Genomic DNA, 22,845 nt, shown 5'->3' with positions numbered 1-22,845 from the left:
AATGTCCTTGCCTGGACCCGACATCAGGGCAAACAGGGGGCGCGTGATTCAAGCAGCTGAAGGGAGGAAGGTACCTACGAATTCCTGAAGGCCTTTGATTGTGGTGGGTCGCGGGAAATGGCGGACCGCATCTACCTTAGCGGGCAGAGGGGTCGCCCCGTCTTTAGCAATCCTGTGGCCCAGTAAGTCGATGGTGTCGAGCCCGAACTGGCATTTGGCCGGGTTGATTGTTAGACCGTACTCACTCAGTCGGGTGTAGAGCTGACGGACGTGGGACAGATGCTCCTGACGACTGCTGCTGGCTATGAGGATGTCGTCCAAATAGATGAATGCGAAGTCCAGGTCGATTCCCACCGCATCCATTAACCGCTGGAACGTCAGTGCGGCATTCTTCAGGCCGAACAGCATGCGGAGGAACTCGAAAAGGCCAAACGGGGTGATGAGTGCCATTTTGGGGACGTCGTCCGGATGCATCGGGATTTGATGGTCTCCCCGGACGAGGTCTACCTTGGAGAAGATCCGTGCGCCGTGCAGATTTGCTGCAAAGTCCTGAATGTGCGGCACAGGGTAGCAGTCCGGTGTGGTAGCCTCGTTCAGCCTGCAGTAGTCGCCGCATGGTCTCCAGCCCCCTGTCGCTTTGGGCACCATGTGCAGGGGGAAGGCCCATGGGCTGTCGGACCGCCGGATGATCCCCAATTCCTCCATCCTCTTGAACTCCTCCTTCGCCAGTCGGAGCTTGTCCTGGGGAAGCCGCTGAGCACGGGCGTGGAGGGTGGTCCCTGGGTCGGGATGTGGTGCTGTACGCCTTGTCGGGGCATGGCTGCCGTGAACTGTGGTGCCAGAACCGATGGGAAATCCGCCAGGACTCTGGTGAAGTCATTATCAGACAGTGTGATGGAGTCGAGGTGTGGGGCTGGCAACTGGGCTTCTCCCAGGGAGAACGTCTGAAAGGTCTCAGCGTGGACCAGTCTCTGCCTCAGCAGGTCGACCAGCAGGCTGTTAGCCCGCAAAAAATCCGCACCCAGAAACGGTTGGGCTACAGCGGCCTGTGTGAAGTCCCACGTAAACCGGATGGAGCTGAACTGTAGCTGCACCATATGGGTGCCGTAGGTCCTTACCGAGCTGCCGTTCACGGCTCTCAGGGGGGGACCTGGTGCCCTGGTGCGGGTGTCGTAACTCGTTGGAGGTAAGACGCTGATCTCGGCACCGGTGTCGACCAAAAAACGGCGTCTTGACCTCTTGTCCCACACATACAGGAGGCTATCCCAATGGCCAGCCGCCGTAGCCATCAGTGGCGGCTGGCCCTGGCGGTTACCGGGAACTTTCAGGGTGGGCTACAGCAGTGGGCTTCTGTGCCCCACTGCTGGTGGTAGAAACACCATTGTTTGTTGTGCTCCTCACCCCTGCCTCTGGGGTTAACGGGCTATGTGGCCGGGCCGGGTCTGGTTTGCTGCTGGGAGCGTGGCCTGGTGATCTGTGCGATGGACGCCCCAATCACCTTCTTGGCGTTCCACAGCAAGTCCGCCCGGGCTGCCACCTTCCGGGGGTCGCTGAAATCCGCATCGGACAGCAGTAGGCGTATGTCCTCGGGCAGCTGCTCCAGGAATGCCTGCTCAAACATGAGGCAGGGTTTGTGTCCACCGGCCAGAGACAACATCTCATTGATTAAAGCCGATGGAGGTCTGTCTCCCAAGCCATTCAGGTGCAGTAAACGGGCAGCCCACTCGCGCCGTGAGAGTCCGAAAGTCCTTATGAGCAGGGCTTTGAATTCCGTGTACTTGCCATCCGCTGGGGGAGACTGTACGAACTCCTCAACCTGGGCCGCTGTATCCTGGTTGAGGGAGCTCACCACGTAGTAGTAACGTGTGTCCTCTGAGGTTATCTGCCGAACGTGGAATTGGACTTCTGCTTGCTGGAACCATAGGTGAGGTCGCAGCGTCCAGAAGCTTGGCAGTTTCAACGAAACCACATGAACAGATGCAGCGTCGGTCATCTCCGGTCCAAAAATCGTTTGGACCGTCAGGGTCACCAATTGTAGTGGTGTGCTACACGCAGCGCTAAAATAACGACACAGAGTCGGTAAACTGCAGTTAAAGAAGATTTTATTCGAACTTCACAGCCTTACTTTAAAGCCTCCCTGATCCCGCCCTCCCTAGGCACGGATGCTGTAGGGGGCACATACTCACAATCCCGCGCAGGCTTTTCCCTTTGTTGGTGAAGCAGACCTGGTGCCCTTTTGGGACTGGCCTTTGTGCCGGCGCGCTGGCTATTTGTGAGCCGGTTCGAGTGCACTAGGAAATGGGTCGCCACAGTACTCAGAAAATGATAATAGGATTGGGCAGAGCCAACATTGACCTATGAAGGAATACTAACATTTGACAAATCTGTTAAGTTGTTTGAGGTTGCAAATAGAGTAAACCAATGGATGTGACATATTTAAGCATTTAGAAGGCATCAAAAAGATCCGACACAAATTACAGCACAGGGACAGGATAGTGAATTGTGTGTGGTTTGAGGATTTGTAATTGTCAATAAATCAAGTTGAAATAAAATGGTGATTTTCATTTTGGAAAGTTGTGGCTCATCAGTTGCCACAGGGATCTATGTTTGGACCCCAAGTGTTCATAACTACTGTTGATAAGGTAGCTGAGGAAACTATATAAAACATTGAAGTTTGTTGACAGTGAGGCATGAAGAAGATATTAACAGATTAAAAGGACTGTAATGCCACATGGAAAATGTGAAGCCTTTCATTTTGATAGACAGCAGAAAAGCAGATTCTTTTTTTTATATTATGAGTGGTTGAAAGACATTCATAGAGATTTAAATAAAATTGTATATAAACCACTGTAGGAGCTTAGGTGGAACAAGAAATTACAAGGCAGAACATTGGGCATTATTACAATAAAATTAAGAACAGAAATATCAAAATTACTGAAATAATACATATACTGAGCCAGACAGCACTTGGTATACAATGCAATGGTTGGGTCATTTATTACCCATTCTGAGAAAGTCGTGAGACATTAGTGAACTATCTGCTTCAGATTTTCAATTCAAACATCAGGCAGCATCTGTGGAAAGGTCTTATAACCTGAAATATTAATTATAATTTCTCTTTCCATGGAAGCTGCCTGATCTGCTGAGTTCTCTCAGCATCATCCATTTTGGTTTCAGAATTTTGCCATCTTCAGTTTCTTGATTTTAATTTAGAGGGATAGCTGGAGATGGCATGAAAGAAAAAACTGCAGACCGATTTGTTGAACTCCAGGATGCACCACCTGAACCAAATTAACAAAAGGAAATGGATAAATGACGGAAAGAAAAACATTGATAGTTTTAGAGAAACTGAGTTGATGCTGGTGACTATCTGGATAATACTTTCAAAATGCCAACAGAGTTCTTATCCATTCTATCATAAGATAATACTTTCATTTTTATAGAATAAAATATCAGCAAAAACAATTTTAAAGGGTTTCTTTATTTCTACCCCCTACCAAAAGAAGTCCAAAAATACATTACACCATTACACACAAGATATACGTTTGTTAGTCGTTTGATGAACAGTTCAGCACAGCTACAGGCCAGGCCCTTTGGCCCACAATATTGTGCTAGCCCAATTAAATTAAATTAGAAATCAAGTGGCTAACTAAACTTACCTCTCCTGCCAAAACAAGGGCATATATGTCAATACTAATTTCAGGATGATAAGGAATATAGAAAATGGGAAAAAAATATCCAACTTCAGAACAAGAAGAAATACACAATTTCCATATTTTGTATTAAAGTTAGTCTAATATTTGCCATGCAAATTGCATTATAACACTTGCTACAGCATCATAACAAAATTTCAAAAATATTCAGATATTTTTAATGCACTGAACAAATTTGAATGGTTATGCAACATTTAAGATCATGCTGTTATAGAACTTTAAGCCCACAATTAGCACATTTAAGTACAACATACTCAAGCCAACTCAACCTGGACTCTACCAAAGTCGCTCATTTTCTGACCTTCGTTACAGGTTTAGTCCACACATGGACAAAAGGACTGCTTCACAGATAACTTCAGCTTAGTTGCCCTTGATATTGAGGCATTTGATGAACTATGGCATTAAGAAGCCCTGCTAAGCTGATATCAATGTAATTTGGCTGGAAATTTCAATTAGGTATGGTTGGAATCATACGTAGCACAAAGGAAAATGGTTGTGGTGGCTAGAGGACAATTAACTCAGTCATAGGATACATCCACAGGAATTCCTTAAGATCTTATATGCAATATTCTTCAGCTGCTTCATCAATGAGCTTCCTTCAACTGTAAGGTCAGAAGTAGGGATGATCGATGGTTATTGCACATTCTGCAGTTTCCTGAATTCCCCTTTATTATACCTCAATGTATTTATGCTTTGCATAGAGCTCTATGGGTGGCATGCAAGCCAAAGCTTTCCATGTATCTCATGACATGAGACATTAATAAGTCAATTACCAGATAATGTCACTGGACAAGATTCAGGCCTGAGCTTGACAGGTGGCAAGTAATATTTGTGTCACACAATGTTGGGCAATGATAATAACTATCGTCCCCTGACATTCCATGGTATTACCATCACTAAATCCTCCACTATCAATATCCCAGGGGTTACCAATGACAAGAGAAAGAATTGGATTAACTGTACATAAGAGGAGGTCAGAAGTGAGGAAGGTTTTGGGTCAAGAAGCTAAATCAGAATTAAGAAGAAAATGGAAAGATTACCGATATAGAGCAGTATGAAAGGGATAGGACAGACAAGTGGTCCCCAACCATCGGGCCACAAAGCATGTGTTACTGTGCTGCGAGGAAACAATATGAGTCAACTGCACCTCTCCTCATTCCCTGTCATGCCCACTGTTGAACTTGAACGCACACGAAGTCATTACCCACACGAGGTCATTACCCACGCAAGGTCATCCATCACCTAAACGCAATGATAACCTAGCACCAGGGATCACTTGTTGGCCTCGGGTAACCGGTGGCCTCATGTGGCCAGCGGGAAGTGCCGTTGCTACTGGCCTGGAACGCAGACAGATGGCCTCTAAACCTGTTTACCACACTGAATGTTCGTGGGGAAGCCGGTGCTAAAATATTGGCAGATTACCTAATTCGGGATCAGGGTTTCATGATTAGTAGAGCAGCTGCCTCACTACAATCTACTGAAAGTCATCCCTTGAGCCAAACTTTTGTTGGCTGATAGATCCTACCTACCAATGAGGGGGCTAGGCACGCGCCGTCACACTCCTCGGTCGGCTGGTCGCTCTCTCTGGACTATGACCGCTGCAGCCCGAGCACGGGGACCTCCGGCCCTTACCTTGGCCTCTCACCCCACCCACGATCAGCCACACCTGGCCAAGGCGACTGGTGGCAGGCCCAGAGGCTGTCTAATGAGGCAATGAAACCCTCAAAACTGCTTCGGCACCTTGAGTCCAAGCACCCTGCACTTAAAGACAAACCTGTTGAGTGTTTTGAGCAGAAAAAAAGTGAGCAAGCGGGACAGAAGCAAATGCTGAGAGCCACGAAAGCTAAATTGCGGAATAGACTGGACATAAGAAACACCCTTCGAGTATCACAGTCTCCCATCAGCACGCTATGGGACCGTCTTGTTGCAGGGAAACAAGGCCAGGGCTCCCACTGACTCAGCGATATTGGTGTGCTGCAATGATTTTACATGTTCAAACGAGGAAAATATGCGGTGTGTTTAATATTAAATTCATTAGATAAACCCTTTTAGAAACAAAATTGAATGTATTAGCCACTTATAAGTGACCTACAGTTGACTTATCACCTATATTCCGCTCGTGATTAACACAACCCCTCCCCACCACCCCAGTTGCCCAGTCCGCAAGAGTATTGTCAATATTAAACTGGTCCGTGGTGCAAAAAAGGTTGGTGACCCCTGGGATAGACGCTGATAGGGGATCACGGACACCAGATTGGGAGGAGATGAGGTGGCAGATTGGCCTGGGTGAGGGAAGAGGGGCTGGCGCAGGGGCTGGTAAGTGATTGAAGCCAATCTGGGAGGGAATGATAGATAGTAAGATAGAACCAGTTGGGAGAAGGGAATAGAAGGGATGAACACAAGAGAGAAGAAAAATTGTACATGGGGGAGGATAATACTGGGGATGGGGGTTACCCACCCCTAGTATTCATAGCACTGAGTTGTAAGCTACTCAAGCAGAATGCAAGATGTCAATCTTTCAAATTGCTCTTAGGTTCTCAAAAGCAATAGAGAAGACTGAGAAATGAGAGGTCAGCATGAAAGATGAAAGAGTTAAAATGGCATGCAACTAGAAGCTTGAGATGGCTATTGCAGACAGAGGTCATTTACTCTGCAAAATGGTTGTTTTACTGAGTCATGTAATTTCCAAAAGCTATTAGGCTAATTAACCTTTTATTCCTGGTTGACTCTCCCAAACTGCCTATATTGGAGAGCAAGGTAAAGAAAACTGGAAGATTATGAAAAGGACTTTTGTCAAACTTTTCTCTTAATTTCTTTTAATCATTGCAAATCTACTTCTCGTTCTCCATTTCTTATGATATTTGTTCACTACTGCTGTTTTGCCCTTGCAAATTTTGATGATATCTGAACACAAGATTCTGCAGACGCTGCAAATCTTGAGCAACATGCACAAAATGCTGAAGGAACTCAGCAGTCAGGCAATATCTATGGAGGGGAATGACAAGTCAATGTTACAGGTGAGGCCCTGTGTATAGCTCGATGACAATAAACTCAACTTTAATTTAAACTTGATGCTTATGACTGTGAGGCTAAGTAGAGTTCCAATGATATATTTATGTTCGCTGATGACACCACTGCTGTTTGCTGAATGAAAGGTAGTGGCAAATTGGCATATAGGAGAGAGATTGAAAATCTGGTTGAATAGTGTCACAAAAAAAAAGCCACTCACCCAATGTTTGCAAAACCAAAGAACTGACTGTTCACTATGGGGGGGGGGGGGGGGAAGAGAGGAGGGGGTTAACAGGGGTCCATGATTCCGCCTCATTAAATGACTGGATGAAGACTTTAAATTCCCCGCCATTATCATTTCAGAGGATCTATCCTGGGACCAGCATTTAAGTGTCGTTACAAAGAAGGCTTCATTTTCTTAGAAGCGTGCGCAGGTTCAGCATGTCATCTAAAACTCTTTAACAAATTTCTATAGGTGCAGAGGAGGAATCTATACTGACTGGTTATATTACGGCCTGGTATGGAAACACCAATTCCCACAAATGGAAAAGCCTACAAAAAGTAGCGGATATACCCCAGTCCATCACAAGAAAAACCCTCCCACCACAGAGCACATGTACACTAGGCACTGCCGCAAGAAAGTGGCATCCATTGTCAAGGACCCCCACTATCCAGGGCTATGCTCCCTTCTCCCTGCTGCCATCGCTACGGAGGTACAGGAGCCTTAGATCCCAAACCATTCCCTTCAACCATCAGGCTCCTGAACTAGCATTGATACCTTTACTCACCTCAACATTGGACTGATTCCACAACCCGCGGACTCACTTTCAAGAACTCTACAGCTCATGTCCTGAGTATTATTTAGCTTTTTTTTGCATTTAGACAGTTTGTCTTCTTTTGCACATTGGCTGCCTGTTAGTCTTTCTGTGTAGTTTTTTCATTGATTCTATTGTATTTCTTTATTCTACTGCGAATGCCCACAAGAAAATGCATCTCAGGGTAGACTACAGTATGATAAATACAGTATATATGTACTTCAATAATAAACTTTCTTTGAAATTTGGAACAAATTATCAGGAGTAATGTATATTTTAGGATTATTAACTGAAGGTCAACAAATTAATACAATTCAATAATCCTGGAATGGAAAGACTTACAAAATTATATATCAAAATTCCAAATAGCAAAAAAAAATTAACCTCATGTCATAGCCCAAAACAGCTGTTCAAAGTTAAACTTTGGAATGACTAGTCTCGAGTCTGCAGCAGTATGAGTGTCAAAGCTTTCATTATCATTATCTTTGAAACATATTGCAACTTCAGCATTTTTGTGAATGGAACAGTTTCTAACATAAAAACTGTTATCAAAGAAAAAACTTTATACTGAACAATTAGTGGAAATTACAATTTGAGTATATTTCCAGTTTTGCAAAGAACATCCTTAAGATTTCACTCATTACAGCAGCAAAGTAACTTTTATTTTCTAATGACATTTCATGAAGCCATTTGACCCAATGTATCTAACCCAGCTTCACAACCATTTCCACTTTCCAATTATTTTCCTGTAATTTAATGGATTTTTCATGTCACCAAACTACACCAACCCTCTCACCATCAACTGAGACCCATCATAATTTACCAAACACTTATGGGATGTGGGCAAAAACCCACAACATCACAGGGAGACATGCAAGTTCTATGAAGACATTAAATGATAGGTTTTGACTGAACTCACATTGCTGCAGTACTAACTGGATTTCAAAATATATATATAACAAAACAAAAAAAATTATGATGAAACATAGCAAACGTTATTTAGCACTGCACACTGAGAAACCTAATCAAAAATTGTTTCCAGGTCTTCCGGAATTCTTAAATCTAATATATTTATCAAATCACAGAAAAAAAGGATTAGATTCTTCTGTGGAGGCCTTACAATAGATTTGGAAGAAGCTTCGAAATTATAGGCCATATTAACATGCACAAAACTCTAGTTAAGCCTTGAGGGCTTCAGAGAGAAGCCATCAACAGAGTGAAGTAATTCTCAAGAAGCAAATAAATGAGCTTTCTCGAATGTGAAAGAATAGTAATGAGATACAAATTACAAAGAGAGTCAAAATATAAAGTGCTTGTCAAAGACACTGCTTAAATTTAATCACAATAGGGCAAGGAAATAAAGGCATACAATTAGTCAGAGGGGCAAACAGCAAAAAAACTGGCCTTTCAACCCACCAATTCCATGGCAACCAGCAGCACATATTTACAAGAATTCTGCCTTTTATTGAAAACTTCCCATTGTTCTCATCGGTTTTCCCCAAGATTCTACCACTCATCCAGGAAAAATTAACAGCAGCCAATTAACATAACCAACCTACATTTCTTTGCAACATGGGAAGAACCCAGAAACTGGAGCACCCAAAAACTCACAGTCACAGGTAGAATGAGAAAACTCTACAGAAACAGCATTGGAAGCAAGAATTAAATCCAGGTCACTGGATCTGTATTGCAGTAGATCCAAGAGCTGTTTTACTGTGATGTATAAAACAGCATTGTGGTTAATCAATTAAACATACCCAAAGATTTTGGCTATTGATCCAGAGCAGAGTTGAAGAACCTGCAGCTTCGGAGCTACACATTGCCCTTTAGGTCACTGAAGTACAATGACAAATTTCTCTCCAGGTGTTATCTGTCTTATCTCAAGTAAGAGCAACCCCCAGAAGATAATGGAAGCTGACAGATCACTGATAGGCTTCTCCTTATAGATGCTGCCTGGCCTGCTGTGTTCCACCAGCATTCTGTGTGCGTTGTTTGAATTTCCAGCATCTGCAGATTTCCTCGTGTTTACTGATAGGCACTGCTGTCTTACTTTGGATATCCAACCTATTTGTCATTAATCAGTGTCAACAACCTGATATTGTTCGGGCATCAGATGTTCATGTTTCCTTTCAGAGGATGTGCTTTGCAATTTCTAAGAACATGCAGTTTTTGGCACAAAAAAGGCCAGGTATTCAATTAAGTCTACTAAACATGCATGATGGCTGCAAGATTATAATTAAATATTCCTTTTGGCCTAAATGCATCCCTCCCAAATGCTCCTCCACCTCATGAGAGCAAGCCTTTTAGCTTATCAGATCTATACTAAACATCAAAGACCTTCCACAAAGCAGAAAGGTTTACGACTTTTTACCCTATTTATGCTTCTTTATTTTTCTGCCTCTATCATGTCACTTCCCTGAGTTCTCTTCTTCAACAAATACATAACTGGATATTAGTTTCTCTTCATCACTGAAACTATCCACCACAAGCAAAATCCTGCTGAACCATTTCTGTACCCTCTGCAGTGCAATTATGCCCATTCCAGTATGGTGAACAGAAACATACACAGGATTATGCCACACAAGATTAAATCTGCCATTGCTCTGTGCATTGTACCAACTCATCGACTTTATCTGCTGCCCACAACCATTCTCCTCACTATCAACACTACCAATTTTCATGTCGTTCACTTACTCTTCATACCTCTAGTTCCATATCCAAATTATTCATATATACAACAAAATGCCAAGTTCTTATCCCTGTCAAAGGCTTCCAATCGCAAACAACCATCTACTATTACTGTCTGTGCATTATTACCAAGTCTGCTTTGGATCTCATGGACTCCAAACTTTTGGACCAATCTCCCAACTAAGACATTGTGAAAGACTTAATAAAGTCCATAATAAGTACAAAAAACTACTTTGCTATCTTTCCAAAACATTCAAATTGTTCAGACAGGATCTCCTACTCTGTTTGCCATTTTTGATTAAAAAATCCAAGTATTGACCAATCCTATCCCTTAGAATCTTTTCCAGGAACTTACTGACTGTTGACTCGTAAACCCATAAATAACTGGCTTATCCTTGCTGCTCTTCTTCAATAAGGGTGACACTTTTTACGTCTGCAGTAATATGATACTTCAATATGGCCAGCAAAATTAGTTTGTAAAATCTTAATATTATGTTTACAATTCATTAAGTTTTCAATGTTTTACTTGATGCTTCTTTTTAATTATTGGTTTGAGACAAATTAATAATCAGAGAGAATAGTTTAACCTGATGAAATTGTGTGTATACATAAAGCAAAATGTTAAGGAATGAAAATATCACATAAGGTTAGAGTCAGACAAGTGAGGCAATTGACCCCTTGCGTCCATATTAGACTGCAGGGTCAGATAACATGACAAATATAGGGAGAGAACAAAATCATACATCACTTTAGACCATGGGTTAGCCACTTTCTATGTACATGATTAGATTACTAATCAGTGATTAATAAAGACCAAACATTAAGCTCTGAAGAATCTCAGTGTTTCTTACCTCCATTCATCTGAAGGATGATGCTGTTCAAACTTCTCACGCACATGTGAAACACCCATGTCTGGATGCAACCAGTGAACCTCTTCTGAATGTATATGGCTGAGTCGAATTCCAAAGCAAGCCACATTCTTTACTTCATGAGAGTCTACAATCTTCTGAATAATACCCTACAAAATAATGCAGATATGCAGTTAGATTCAATTGCTCCATTAAGACAAAGAAGTACCTGTTATATCTCTGAGTTTTATTTATATACCAAATTAACTCAAAAAAGTGTCTGCCAAAAATACATAGTAGCTGTAAAGGGTGGAGGAGACAAAACTGAGAGGTGACATAATATAGCTTTAAAATTATGTTTAATTTTGGTTTGTTGCATTTTTCTTTGTCCTGTGTTGTTCTGCTGAGCATTGTGGGCATCCTACGTTAGTACTGGAATATGTGGCAACAGTTGCGGGCTGCCCCCAGCACCTCCCAAGGTGTGTTGATTGTTAATGCAAACGACACATTTCACTGCATGTTTCATGTACATGTGATAAACAGAAATCTAATTCACATCTCAGATCAAGTCCTTTGAATTCTTAAGGGACAGGGTAAACAGCCAGAAGTCATGATCCAGGTCAGTACCAATGACATAAACAGGAAAAGCGACGAGGTCCTGCACCGTGAGTTTCGAGAGTTAGTTGTTAAGTTAAACAACTGGAACGCCAGGGTAGTGATAGCAAGACTGCTAACCATGCCACATGCTAATGAAGCCAGAAGTAGGAAGACAGTACAGTTTAAAAGAAAGCTAAAGAGAGGGTGTAGGAAGGAGAGCTTCAGATTTTTGGATCATTGGCCTCTCTTTCTGGGAAGGTGGGACATGTACAGATGGGACAATTTGGACCTAAATTAGAGGGGGACCAATATCCTTGTGGGAAGGTTTGCTAGTGCTGCTCCAAAAGGGTTTAAACTAGTGTTGCAGGGAACCAACGTGCCAGGGCATCTAGTGTAGTGGTTAACCATAGAACATTACAGCACAGAAACAGGCCTTTTGGCCCTTCTTGGCTATGCCGAACCATTTTTCTGCCTAGTCCCACTGACCTGCACCTGGCCCATATCTCTCCATACACCTCTCATCCATGTACCTATCCAAGTTTTTCTTAAATGTTAAAAGTGAGCCCACATTTACCACTTCACCTGGCAGCTCATTGCACACTCCCACCACCCTCTGTGTGAAGAAGCCCCCCCCCCCTAATATTCCCTTTAAACTTTTTCCCCTTCACCCTTAACCCATGCCCTCTGGTTTTTTTCTCCACTAGCCTCAGTGGAAAAAGCCTGCTTGCATTCACTCTATCTACACCCATCATAATTTTATATACTTCTATCAAATCTCCCCTCATTCTTCTACACTCCAGGGAATAAAGTCCTAAGATATTCAACCTTTCTCTGTAACTCAGTTTCTCAAGTCCCAGCAACATCCTTGTAAACCTTCTCTGTACTCTTTCAACCTTATTAATATCCTTCCTGTAATTCAGTGACCAAAACTGCACACAATGCTCCAAATTCAACCTCACCAATGCCTTATACAACCTCACCAAAACATTTCAACTCTTATACTCAATACTTTGATTTATAAAGGCCAATGTACCAAAAGCTCTCTTTACTATCCTATCTACCTGTGACACCAATTTTAGGGAATTATGTATCTGTACTCCCAGATCCCTGTGTTCTACTGCATTCCTCAGTGCCCTACCATTTACCTTGTATGTTCTACCTTGTTTTTTCCTTCCAAAGTGCAATACCTCACACTTGTCTGTATTAAACTCCATCTGCCATTTTTCAGCCCATTTTTCCAGCTGGTCCAGATCCCTCTGCAAGCTTTGAAAACCTTCCTCACTATCCACTACACCTCTAATCTTTGTATCATCAGCAAATTTGCTGATCCAATTTACCACATTATCATCCAGATCATTGATATAGATGACAAATAACAATGGACCCAGCATTGATCACTGTGGCACACCACTAATCACAGGCCTCCACTCAGAGAAGCAATCCTCCACTACCACTCTCTGACTTCTCCCATTGAGCCAACGTCTAATCCAATTTACTACCTCACCATGTATACCTAGCAACTGAATCTTCCTAACTAACCTCCCATGTGGGACCTTGTCAAAGGCCTTACTGAAGTCCATGTAGACAACATCCACTGCCTTCCCTTCATCCACTTTCCTTGAAACCTCCTCAAAAAACTCTAATAGATTTGTTAAACGTGACCTACCACGCACAGAGCCGTTCTGACTCTCCCTAATAAGTTCCTGTCTACCTAAATACCTGTAGATCCTATCTCTTAGTATTCCTTCCAGTAATTTACCTACTACTGACATCAAATTTACCAGCCTATAATTTCCCGGATTACTTTTGGAGCCTTTTTTAAACAACGGAACAACATGAGCTATCCTCCAATCCTCCGGCACCTCACTCGGAGATACCGACATTTTAAATATATCTGCCAGAACCCCTGCAAGTTCAACACTAGTCTCCTTCAAGGTCCGAGGGAATACCCTGTCAGGTCCTGGGGATTTATCTACTGTGATTTGCCTCAAGATAGCAAGCCCCTCCTCCTCTTCAATCTGTATAGGTTCCATGACCTCACTACTTGTTTGTCTTATGTCCATTGACTCCATGCCAGTTTCCTTAGTAAATATAGACACAAAAAACCCATTTAAGATCTCCCTCATTTCTGTCGGTTCCATAGCCGACCACTCTGATCTTCAAGAGGACTAATTTCATCCCTTACTATCCTTTTGCTCTTAATATACCTGTAGAAGCTCTTTGGATTATCCTTCATCTTGACTGCCAAAGCTACCTCATGTCCTCTTTTAGCCCTCCTGATTTATTTCTTAAGTTTTTTTTTGCACTTTTTATACTCCTCAAGTACCTTATTTGCTCCCTGTTTCCTATACATGTCATACATCTCTCTCTTCTTCTTTATCAGAGTTCCAATATCCCTAGAGAACCAAGGTTCCTTATTCTTATTCACTTTGCCTTTAATCTTGACAGGAACATAAAAACTCTGCACTCTCAAAATTTCTTCTTTGAAGGCCTCCCACTTACCAATGACATCCTTGCCAGAGAGCAACCTGTCCCAATCCATGCTTTTCCGATCCTTTCTCATTTCTACAAATTTGGCCTTTTTCCATATTAGAACCTCAACCCGAGGACCAGATCTATCTTTATCCATAATCAAGTTGAAACTAATGGTGTTATGATCACTGGAACCAAAGTGTTCCCCTATACACACTTCCATCACCTGTCCTAACTTGTTTCCTAATAGGAGATCTAATATTTAATATTGATATTAAAATCCCCTACTATCACAACTTTATGTTTCCTGCAATTGTCTGCTATCTCTCTGCAAATTTGCTCCTCCAATTCTCGCTGACTACTGGGTGGTCTATAATACAATCCCATTAATGTGGCATACCTTTTCTGTTTCTCAGCTCCACCCATGTGCCCTCGGTAGACAAGCCCTCTAATCTGTCTGCACTGCTGTACCATTTTCCCTGACTAGCAATGCTACCCCCCACCACCCTTCATCCCTCTGCCTCTATCACATCTGAAACATCGGAACCCTGGAACATTAAGCTGCCAGTCCTGCCCCTCCTGTAGCCAAGTTTCACTAATGGCTACAATGTCATAATTCCACATGTCAATCCACGCCTTCAGCTCATCAGCCTTCTCCACAATACTCCTCGCAGTGAAATAGACACACCTCAGAAGATTACTACCACCACACATAACCCTTCTATTTGTGACTTTGCATGAAACTTTAACATCATTTATTTTCACCCCTGCTCCACTATCTACTCTGGCATTCTGGTTCCCATCCCCCTGCAAATTTAGTTTAACTTCCCCCCCCCCCCAATAGAACTAACAAACCTCCCTGCAAGGATATTGGTCCCCCTGTAGTTCAGGTGTAACCTGTCTCTCTTGTGCAGGTCCCACCTGCCCCAGAAGAGGTCCCAATGATTCTGAAATCTGAAACCCTGCCCCCTACACCAGTTCCTCAGCCATGTGTTCATCCTCCAGAGCATCCTATTTATACCCTCACTGGCACGTGGCACAGGTAGCAATCCTGAGATTACCATACTTGAAGTCCTGCTTTTTAACTTCCTATCAAGCTCTCTATATTCACTCTTCAGGACCTCCTCACTCTTTCTTCCTATGTCATTGGTACTGATGTATACCATGACATCTGGCTGCTCACCCTCCCATTTCAGAATGCTGTGCACGTGATCATCCCTGACCCTGGCACCCAGGAGGCAACAAACCATCCGGGAGTCTCTGTTGCGACCACAGAACCTCCAGTCTGTACCTCTAACTATTGAGTCCCCTATCATTACCACTCTCCTCTTCTCCCCACCTCCCTTCTGCACTGCAGAACCAGACTCAGTGCCAGAGATCCAGCTTCCGCAGCTTGTCCCAGGTAAGTCATCCCCCCCCCCCCCCAACAGTATCCAAATTGGTACACTTGTTGTTGAGGGGAATGGCCACAGGGGAGGCCTGCTTTGCCTGCCCTTTCCCCTTCCCACGTCTGATGGTAACCCAATTACCTATGCGCTGCTCCTTTGGCGTAACTGCCTCCCTGTAGCTACTATCTATAAACTCCTCATTCTCCTGAATGATCCGGAGGTCATCCAGCTCCTGCTCCAGTTCCCTAACACAGTTTGTTAGGAGCTGCAGCTGGATGTACTTCTTGCAGATGTTGTCAGGGAAGATGTGGAAGTCTCCCTGACTTTCCACATCCTGCAAGAGGAGCATTCCAACATCCTGCCTGGCATTCTCTCTACTCTAAACAAACAAAATAAAACTTACTGGAACCTACCCTCGCCTCTGCCTGTTCACGCCGAAGCCTGCTGAGCCAAAGCTGTCCCATTCTGACTCAGTCCACCTCAATGATGGCCACTGTATATGGCAGTATTTTTTTTAAACCTTTGGCGCGTTACGTCACGCGGCTGCACAGTCTAGACTCTTTTCCCCGATCAATTAAAAAAATGACTTCTCTCCGAGATGCCTTTACTTCTTCACTCTCTGCCTCTTGCTTCGATTTAAAAGACTGTTGAAAAATTCCTCTCCTTTTTAAACCTTTGGTGCGCTATGTCACACACCTGCGCAGTCTAGCCTCTTTTCCCCGATCAGTTAAAAAAAAAGGTTGTGAGGAAAGTAGATGTTAAGCCTAAAATACAAAAGCAGGAACTGAAAGATTGAAAATGGTAGGACTAATGTTTTAAGTTACATCTCTTTCAAAGCAAGGAACATTGCAGGTAAGGCAATTTAGGTTAGAGCATTGATTAGCATGTGGAATTATGACATTGCAGTCATGGAGTAGTGAGATGTGTTTGCAGGAGGGATTGGGTGGGGGGAGCTCAAAGTTCTGGAGTCCCATTAGATATGATAGAATGGGAGGTAGTAAAGGGGGAGCATGGCATTATCTTTCAGGTAAAATGTCAAACTGATGTTCAGACAGGACAGGCTGATGGCTTATTTACTGAAGCTATATGGGTGGAACTGAGGAATAAGAAAGTGGTGGCCACGTTAATGGGATTATATTATTGACCTCCAAACAGTCAGCAGGACTTAGAGAAGAACAATTTGAGAGACAGCAGACATTTGCAAGAAAAATAAAGTTGCGATAATAGGTGATTTTAGCTTTTCACATATTGAAAGAGACTGTAAGATGACTGGATGGGTTAGAAATTGTCAAATGAGTTCAGAAGTTTCCTTAGTCGATACATAGAGGTCCCAACTAGAGAGTGCAAAACTGGATCTCCTCTTAGGGAATGAGACTGGGCAGATGACTTTAATGTGCAGGGACAACACTTTGGATCTAGTGACAGAAGACATAAGATCAGAATTAGGCCAATTAATGCATCAAATCTGCTCCACCATTTATCATGGCTGATTTATTACTAGCTCTCTCAACCCCATTTTCCTGCTTTCTCCCTGTAACCTTTGATGCTCTGATTATAATATGCCCAATGACTTAGCCTGCACAGCTGTTTATGGCAAAGAAATCCACAGATTCACCGTGCTCTGGCTAAATAAATTTTTTTCCAACTCTGTTCTAAATGGACGTCCATCAACTCTGAGGCTGTGTCCTCTGGCCCTAGACTCCCCAAGACCAGAAACATCCTCTTCATATCCACTTTAGCCAAACCTTTCACCATTCTTCTCAACTCCTGTGAGTACTGGCCCAGAGCTATCAAACACTGCTCATACGCTAACCTTTTCATTTCTGGAATCATTCTCTGGCCTCTCTCCAATACCAGCACATCTTTTCTAAGATAAGGGCCACCCAAAACTGCTGGGTTCAGTGCTGCAACATGGGACTCTCATTGTGAACTTCAGTTCAGAACCATTATTTGGTTGCAGTTCCTGTTTGCATGATGTTTAATCAATCAGATAAATATGACCAATCTGCACGACCCAACAGCACCCTTTCACAGTATACAGTTTGAAGTGAATGCTCAATTGCCTTCATGATGTGCTGAATTACAAAAATAACATTCAATTTTATTTCTAAATCAGAAATTAACTCTAAAAATTATTAGAGTTGATTGATTTTTTTTGATTAAATTTGCATCCAAAGCACAGTGATCTTGGATGAAGAATTCTGGAGCAACACAGCTGATTTTCAGTTCAAGTTGCAAATCCACACACATGAAGAGTATAATATCTACTTGTGATGATGCTGAAGTTATGGAACACGGATTTGTTTATTTGAGTGTATTTATGAATCATCATACATTCTTCTGTGTAGTTGTAATTATTTTAGTATAATAGTTCAGGAGCTGGTATATAGGAGCCATACATCTGTTTTCTATCTACATTGTATTCTGTGTTGCGCATTTATTATGGTAGCTAGTCATGTGGGTGGGGGTGTGGTAAAAATGAGAGGGTTTAGTTATGTATTCATGCTCTGTCCTTAGCAGTTAGGTGTCATATCTTTTGTTGACAGCTTAACTTTGGTTAATTACATTTGAAATAGCCTAATTAAGCTCCACTGAAGTACATTCATAATCAGTAGTTTTAGTATCACAAGTTTCATCATTTCAAGATAGTTGCTAACAAAGGTTAGAATACATTTCTGCGATTTTTGGGAACATTATTATCGGATTGATCGAAGAACGCATCATACAAGAATAATGACCTATGGAGTCACCAGCGGTTGCATTGATTTGTTTGAATTGATGCTACAAGCAAGCAAAAGAGTACCACTGAATTAATAAGAAAATACTCATGGCTACAAATGAATTAAGACTGAGCTGCATATTTAATGCATGACATTCAAACATGCACTGCATACAATTTTGAACCAAAATAAACTAGATTTTATAATACCAGTGTCATTAACAATCCCCTCAGAAGAAATTTGAAAGAAAATTCTTGGTTGGATTCTCTGCGTCAATCAAGGCTTCACATATCCTAAGGACTTGAGGATTGTAAAAGGATCATTACCCAAGGTGGCCAAAAATAGTACTGCCTCCAAAATGACAGGAAAAAATTGACAGCTGCTCAAGTCACACTTCCATATTTAGTAGAAATTGTTGAAGACTTAAACATTTCAAAAAGATCTAAATGCTTCACTGAAATATGAGAAAATTAAGAACAAAAATGACATTGATGGGGGATAAAGGTTCATTCTTAACCTTGTGTTGTGTTGCACAATCTCCCTGTTCACAAATTTATTGTCAATATATTGAGAAAAATCTTTAGAAATATTTAAATAATTATTTAAAAACCAATATCATTCACTAATTTTCAAGAAATAGAACAAATACTGAAATTTCAAATGTACTATGGCATTCAGAATTCACCAACTGCCAAACATAAACACTTCTCCCCAGAAAGCAACATTTCTGATCTAATTTAAAAGAAAGCAAGCCTACCAAATTTTATTTCACTCACCCGGACATCTGTTGCATCACCGTGCCGAATATTCATGACCCAAGATGAGGGTTCACTGTTACTCTCAAAGTAATGGGAGACCTTCAGCACTCGTTCCATAGCTCCAGGAGAACGCTCCATACTCAGACGGGACTTGGCTCCTGAACCTGTTGTATGATTCAAGTTTGGGTCAAGGTAAGCAGCTGCCATGCCTCTGCGGGTTGCTATGTGTCGGTCATATTCTGTAGGTAAAAAACAAAATAAAAATTTTGTTGCAATCTGTACAGTGTAGAATGCTATATTTAAGTCAAAAATCAAACTTAGTGGAAGGAAGTGCATTTGTCAGCACTTGTACATATAATGAAAAAAATGTCCAGGGGTGTCTGAGTATCCAAGTACACAGATCACTGAAAATTAATTGTTCAACAGATGAAAAGTAAACTAAACATTATGTTGACCATATTGCATAAGAATTTGCTTGTTCCAGTTATACCGAGGCATGATGAAATAACACTTAGAATACTGCACCTTGGTCTGGTCTATCGACCCAAGGAGGAATACACTTGTGAGACAGAGAGCACTGCAAAGATTCACAAAATGTATTCCTGGGATGACAGATTTGTTGCTTGTGCAGATAGTGAGCATTATTATGTTATGACCATCATCACTATACTAAGTTATTAAGCCTAAATTCAGTTTAGAAGAAGAAATATACTGAGTCTCTTAAGATCTGACAAGGTAATGCAAGGCTCATATTTTACCTTGTCAGGTTCAGAGGCTCAAAATTTTTAAGAAGTGTCTTAATCCAGACAAGTAGGATTTCTTCTTAACCCAGAGTCACTCATCCAGCATTTAGATGTGCCTTTCAGTACGATGAGTCCACACCAACTACAAACACCAATTTACAATAATCCCACTTTAGACCTCCCACAGTCCCAGCACCAACTTGATTTTCTCAATCCACCTAAATATTGAAATTCCCCCCATGACTATCATAATATTGCCCTTGTTACATGCCTTTTCTATTTCCCATTGAAATTTATATTGCATATCCTGGCTACTATTCAGGGGCCAGTATGCAACTCCCATTAGGCTCTTTTCACACATAGTTTCTTAAATCTACCTACAAGGATTTTACATCTTCTAACTCTTTGATTTGATTCAATTTTTACCAACAGAGCCACGCCACCTTTTCTGCCTATCTGCCAATCCTTCTGATACAAAGTGCATTCATGGATGTTAAGCTCCCAACTATGACCTTCTTTCAGCCACAACTCACGTGATGCCCACAACAGCATTCCCATGATTTGTTGTAATGGCACTTAAGTGCTGGACTCAGGACAGATCCTCTGAAATGACAACACCAAGGAATTTAAATTTGCTGACCATCTCTACCTCCAATTTTTCTGATGAGACTGGTTCATGGACCTCTATCTGGTTTCCTTCTCCTCAGGTCAATAATCAGCTCCTTGGTCTTGCTGACATTGGGTGAGAGGTTGCTGTTCTGGCACCAATCAGCAAGATTTTCAATTTCCCTCCAATATGCTAATTTGTCACCAAATTTGAATCCACCAGTAACAATCGCGTCATCAGAAAATTTATGTATGGCATTGGAGTTGTACTCAGCCTCTCAGCTGCAAGTATAAAACCAGTAGAGCAGGGGGCTAAGCACACTGCCTTGTGGTGCACCTGTGCAGAAGGAGATTTTGGAAGAGATGCTGTTGCCTATCTGAACTGACTGGGATCTGCAAATGAGTAAATTGAGGAACCAGTTGCACAAGGAGGTACTAAGGCCTAGGACTTGCAGCCTATTCATTAGTTTTTAGGGGATGATAATATTTAGTGCCAAGCTGCAGTCCACAAAGAGTATCCTGATGTATGCATCTTTGCTGACCTGATGTTCCAGGGCTGAGTGAAGAGCCAATGAACTGGCATCTGCTATTGGCCTGGATCCAAGTACTTCTCAGGTATGAGTTGATATATTCTCATTCCAACCTCTCAATGAACTTCATTAATGGTTTGTATTTGTTACTGGACAATAGTCATTGAGGCAGGTAAACTTTATTATCAAAGTACATATATGTCACCATATACAACTCTGAAATTCCCAGCCACTGAGGTTAGGCTAACTGATTTATAACTTCCTTTCTTTTGCCTTCTTCCCTTCTTAAAGAGTGGAGGGACATTTGCAATGTTCTAGTCCTCCCGAACCATGCCAGAGTCAAGTGATTCTTGAAAGTTCATGACCAATGCATCCATTATCTCTTCAGCACATCTCTTAGGACTCTGGGAGATAGTCCATCCGGTTCAGGTGACTTATGCACCTTAAGACCTTCCAGCTTCTCTCGCATATTTTCCTTTGTAATAGCCATAGCACTCACCCTGCTCCAGGACACTCACAGACCTCTAGCACACTGCCAGTGTCTTCCACAGTGACGACAGAAGCAAAGTATCCATTAAATTCATCTGCAATTTCCTTGTTCCTCATTACTTCCTCACCAGCGTCATTTTCCAGTAGTCCAATATCAACTCTCACTTCCCTTTCACTCTTTATATAACTGAAAAAACTTCTAGTATCCTGCTTTATATTATTGGCTAGTTTGCCCTCATATTTCATCTTTTCCCTTTTTTTGTTAGATTTTAAAAGCTTCCCAATCATCCAACTTCCCACTCACTTTTGCTACCTTATAAGCATACCTTATATACTACCTTGGCTTCAATGCAGTCCTTAACTTCCTTTGTCAGCCACGGTTGCCAACCCCTGCCATTTGAGAACAACTTCTTCTGCAGGACATATCTATCCTGCATCTTGTGAACTATTCCCAGAAACTTCAGCCACCTCTGTTCTGCTGTGATCCCTGCCAGTATCCTCCTCTAATCCACCTGGGCGAGCTTCTCTCTCATACCTCTGAAATTTCCTTTATTCCACTGCGATACTAATACATGTGACTTTTGCTTCTCCCTCTCAAATTTCAGTATGAATTCAATCATATTATCATCACTGCCTCGTAAGGGTTAAGCCCCTTAATAAGATCTGGGTTAAAACACAACACCCAATCATGATAGCCTTTACCCTAGTAGGCTCAAGCACAAGCTGCTCTAAAAAGCCATCTCATAGGCATTCAACAGATCTATAAAATCTATAGAAGTTTGTCAAAGTTTGAGATGTCATGCCTAATCTCCATAAATTAATAAGGAAGTAAAAGTGCAGCCATGCTTTCTTCGTAAATTGCACTGACGTGCTGGGCCCAGAATAGGTCCTCTGAAATAATAACACCCCAGGAACTGGTCCTACGGGGTTATCACGTTCTCTGATCCTCTGAGGTATCATCAAGAGGTTAAGGATTTCAGTAAACATTCCAGCCAGTTGTTCAGCATAAGTATTGAGTACTTGGCCAGGTACCCCATCTGGGCCAGATGCTTTCCATGGGCTTCCCCTCTGAAAGTTGCTCTGGACATTTTCTTTGTTATCAGACACTTGAACAATCCTCTTGTATAAGAAGAACTCTTAAGCTCATAATTTCCCTCATTATGAACTTGCACAGATTTTTTTTTAACCCAACATAGCTTTTCCTCTGCAGCTCTGATATTTTATTCTACATTGTTATTGTTTTCCCTTATTCTACATCAATGCACAGGGTAATAATTTGATCTGTATAACAGTATGAATGCAAGCTTTAAATTGAATCTTGGTACATATGACAATGACAAGTCAACACTGCCTCCTTACACTACTTTCAAGTGTTCGTTACAATAAATTTATCAGCGATTTACTGAAAAGATGTTTTTCTCTCTTTGGGCAAGTGAATTTCAATAATTACTTAGCTGAGGCAGAATTAA

General features: G+C 42.0%; 1 protein-coding gene across 16 annotated transcripts in view; it reads right to left on the bottom strand.

Annotated features, from left to right (window-relative positions):
• Positions 1 to 22,845, bottom strand: part of LOC132397252 (focal adhesion kinase 1) — a 545,830-nt gene that overhangs the window by 247,298 nt on the left and 275,687 nt on the right. For 15 of the 16 annotated variants that reach the window (XM_059975823.1, XM_059975834.1, XM_059975802.1 and 12 more), the window contains 2 exons: positions 19,027 to 19,247; positions 11,077 to 11,243 (listed from right to left, as the gene is read on the bottom strand). In XM_059975823.1, the coding sequence (XP_059831806.1) occupies positions 11,077 to 11,243; positions 19,027 to 19,215 (356 nt within the window). In that variant the 5' untranslated portion in view covers positions 19,216 to 19,247. Of the gene's footprint in view, positions 1 to 11,072; positions 11,244 to 19,026; positions 19,248 to 22,845 lie in introns of those variants that run through there. The other variant, XM_059975878.1, reaches the window with a different exon arrangement.

Source organism: Hypanus sabinus, chromosome 1 (genome assembly GCF_030144855.1).
Source record: "Hypanus sabinus isolate sHypSab1 chromosome 1, sHypSab1.hap1, whole genome shotgun sequence".
In the NCBI taxonomy this organism is placed as follows: domain Eukaryota; kingdom Metazoa; phylum Chordata; class Chondrichthyes; order Myliobatiformes; family Dasyatidae; genus Hypanus; species Hypanus sabinus.
Note: the sequence above shows the minus strand (reverse complement) of the source record. Positions and strands in the feature narration are given on the sequence as shown.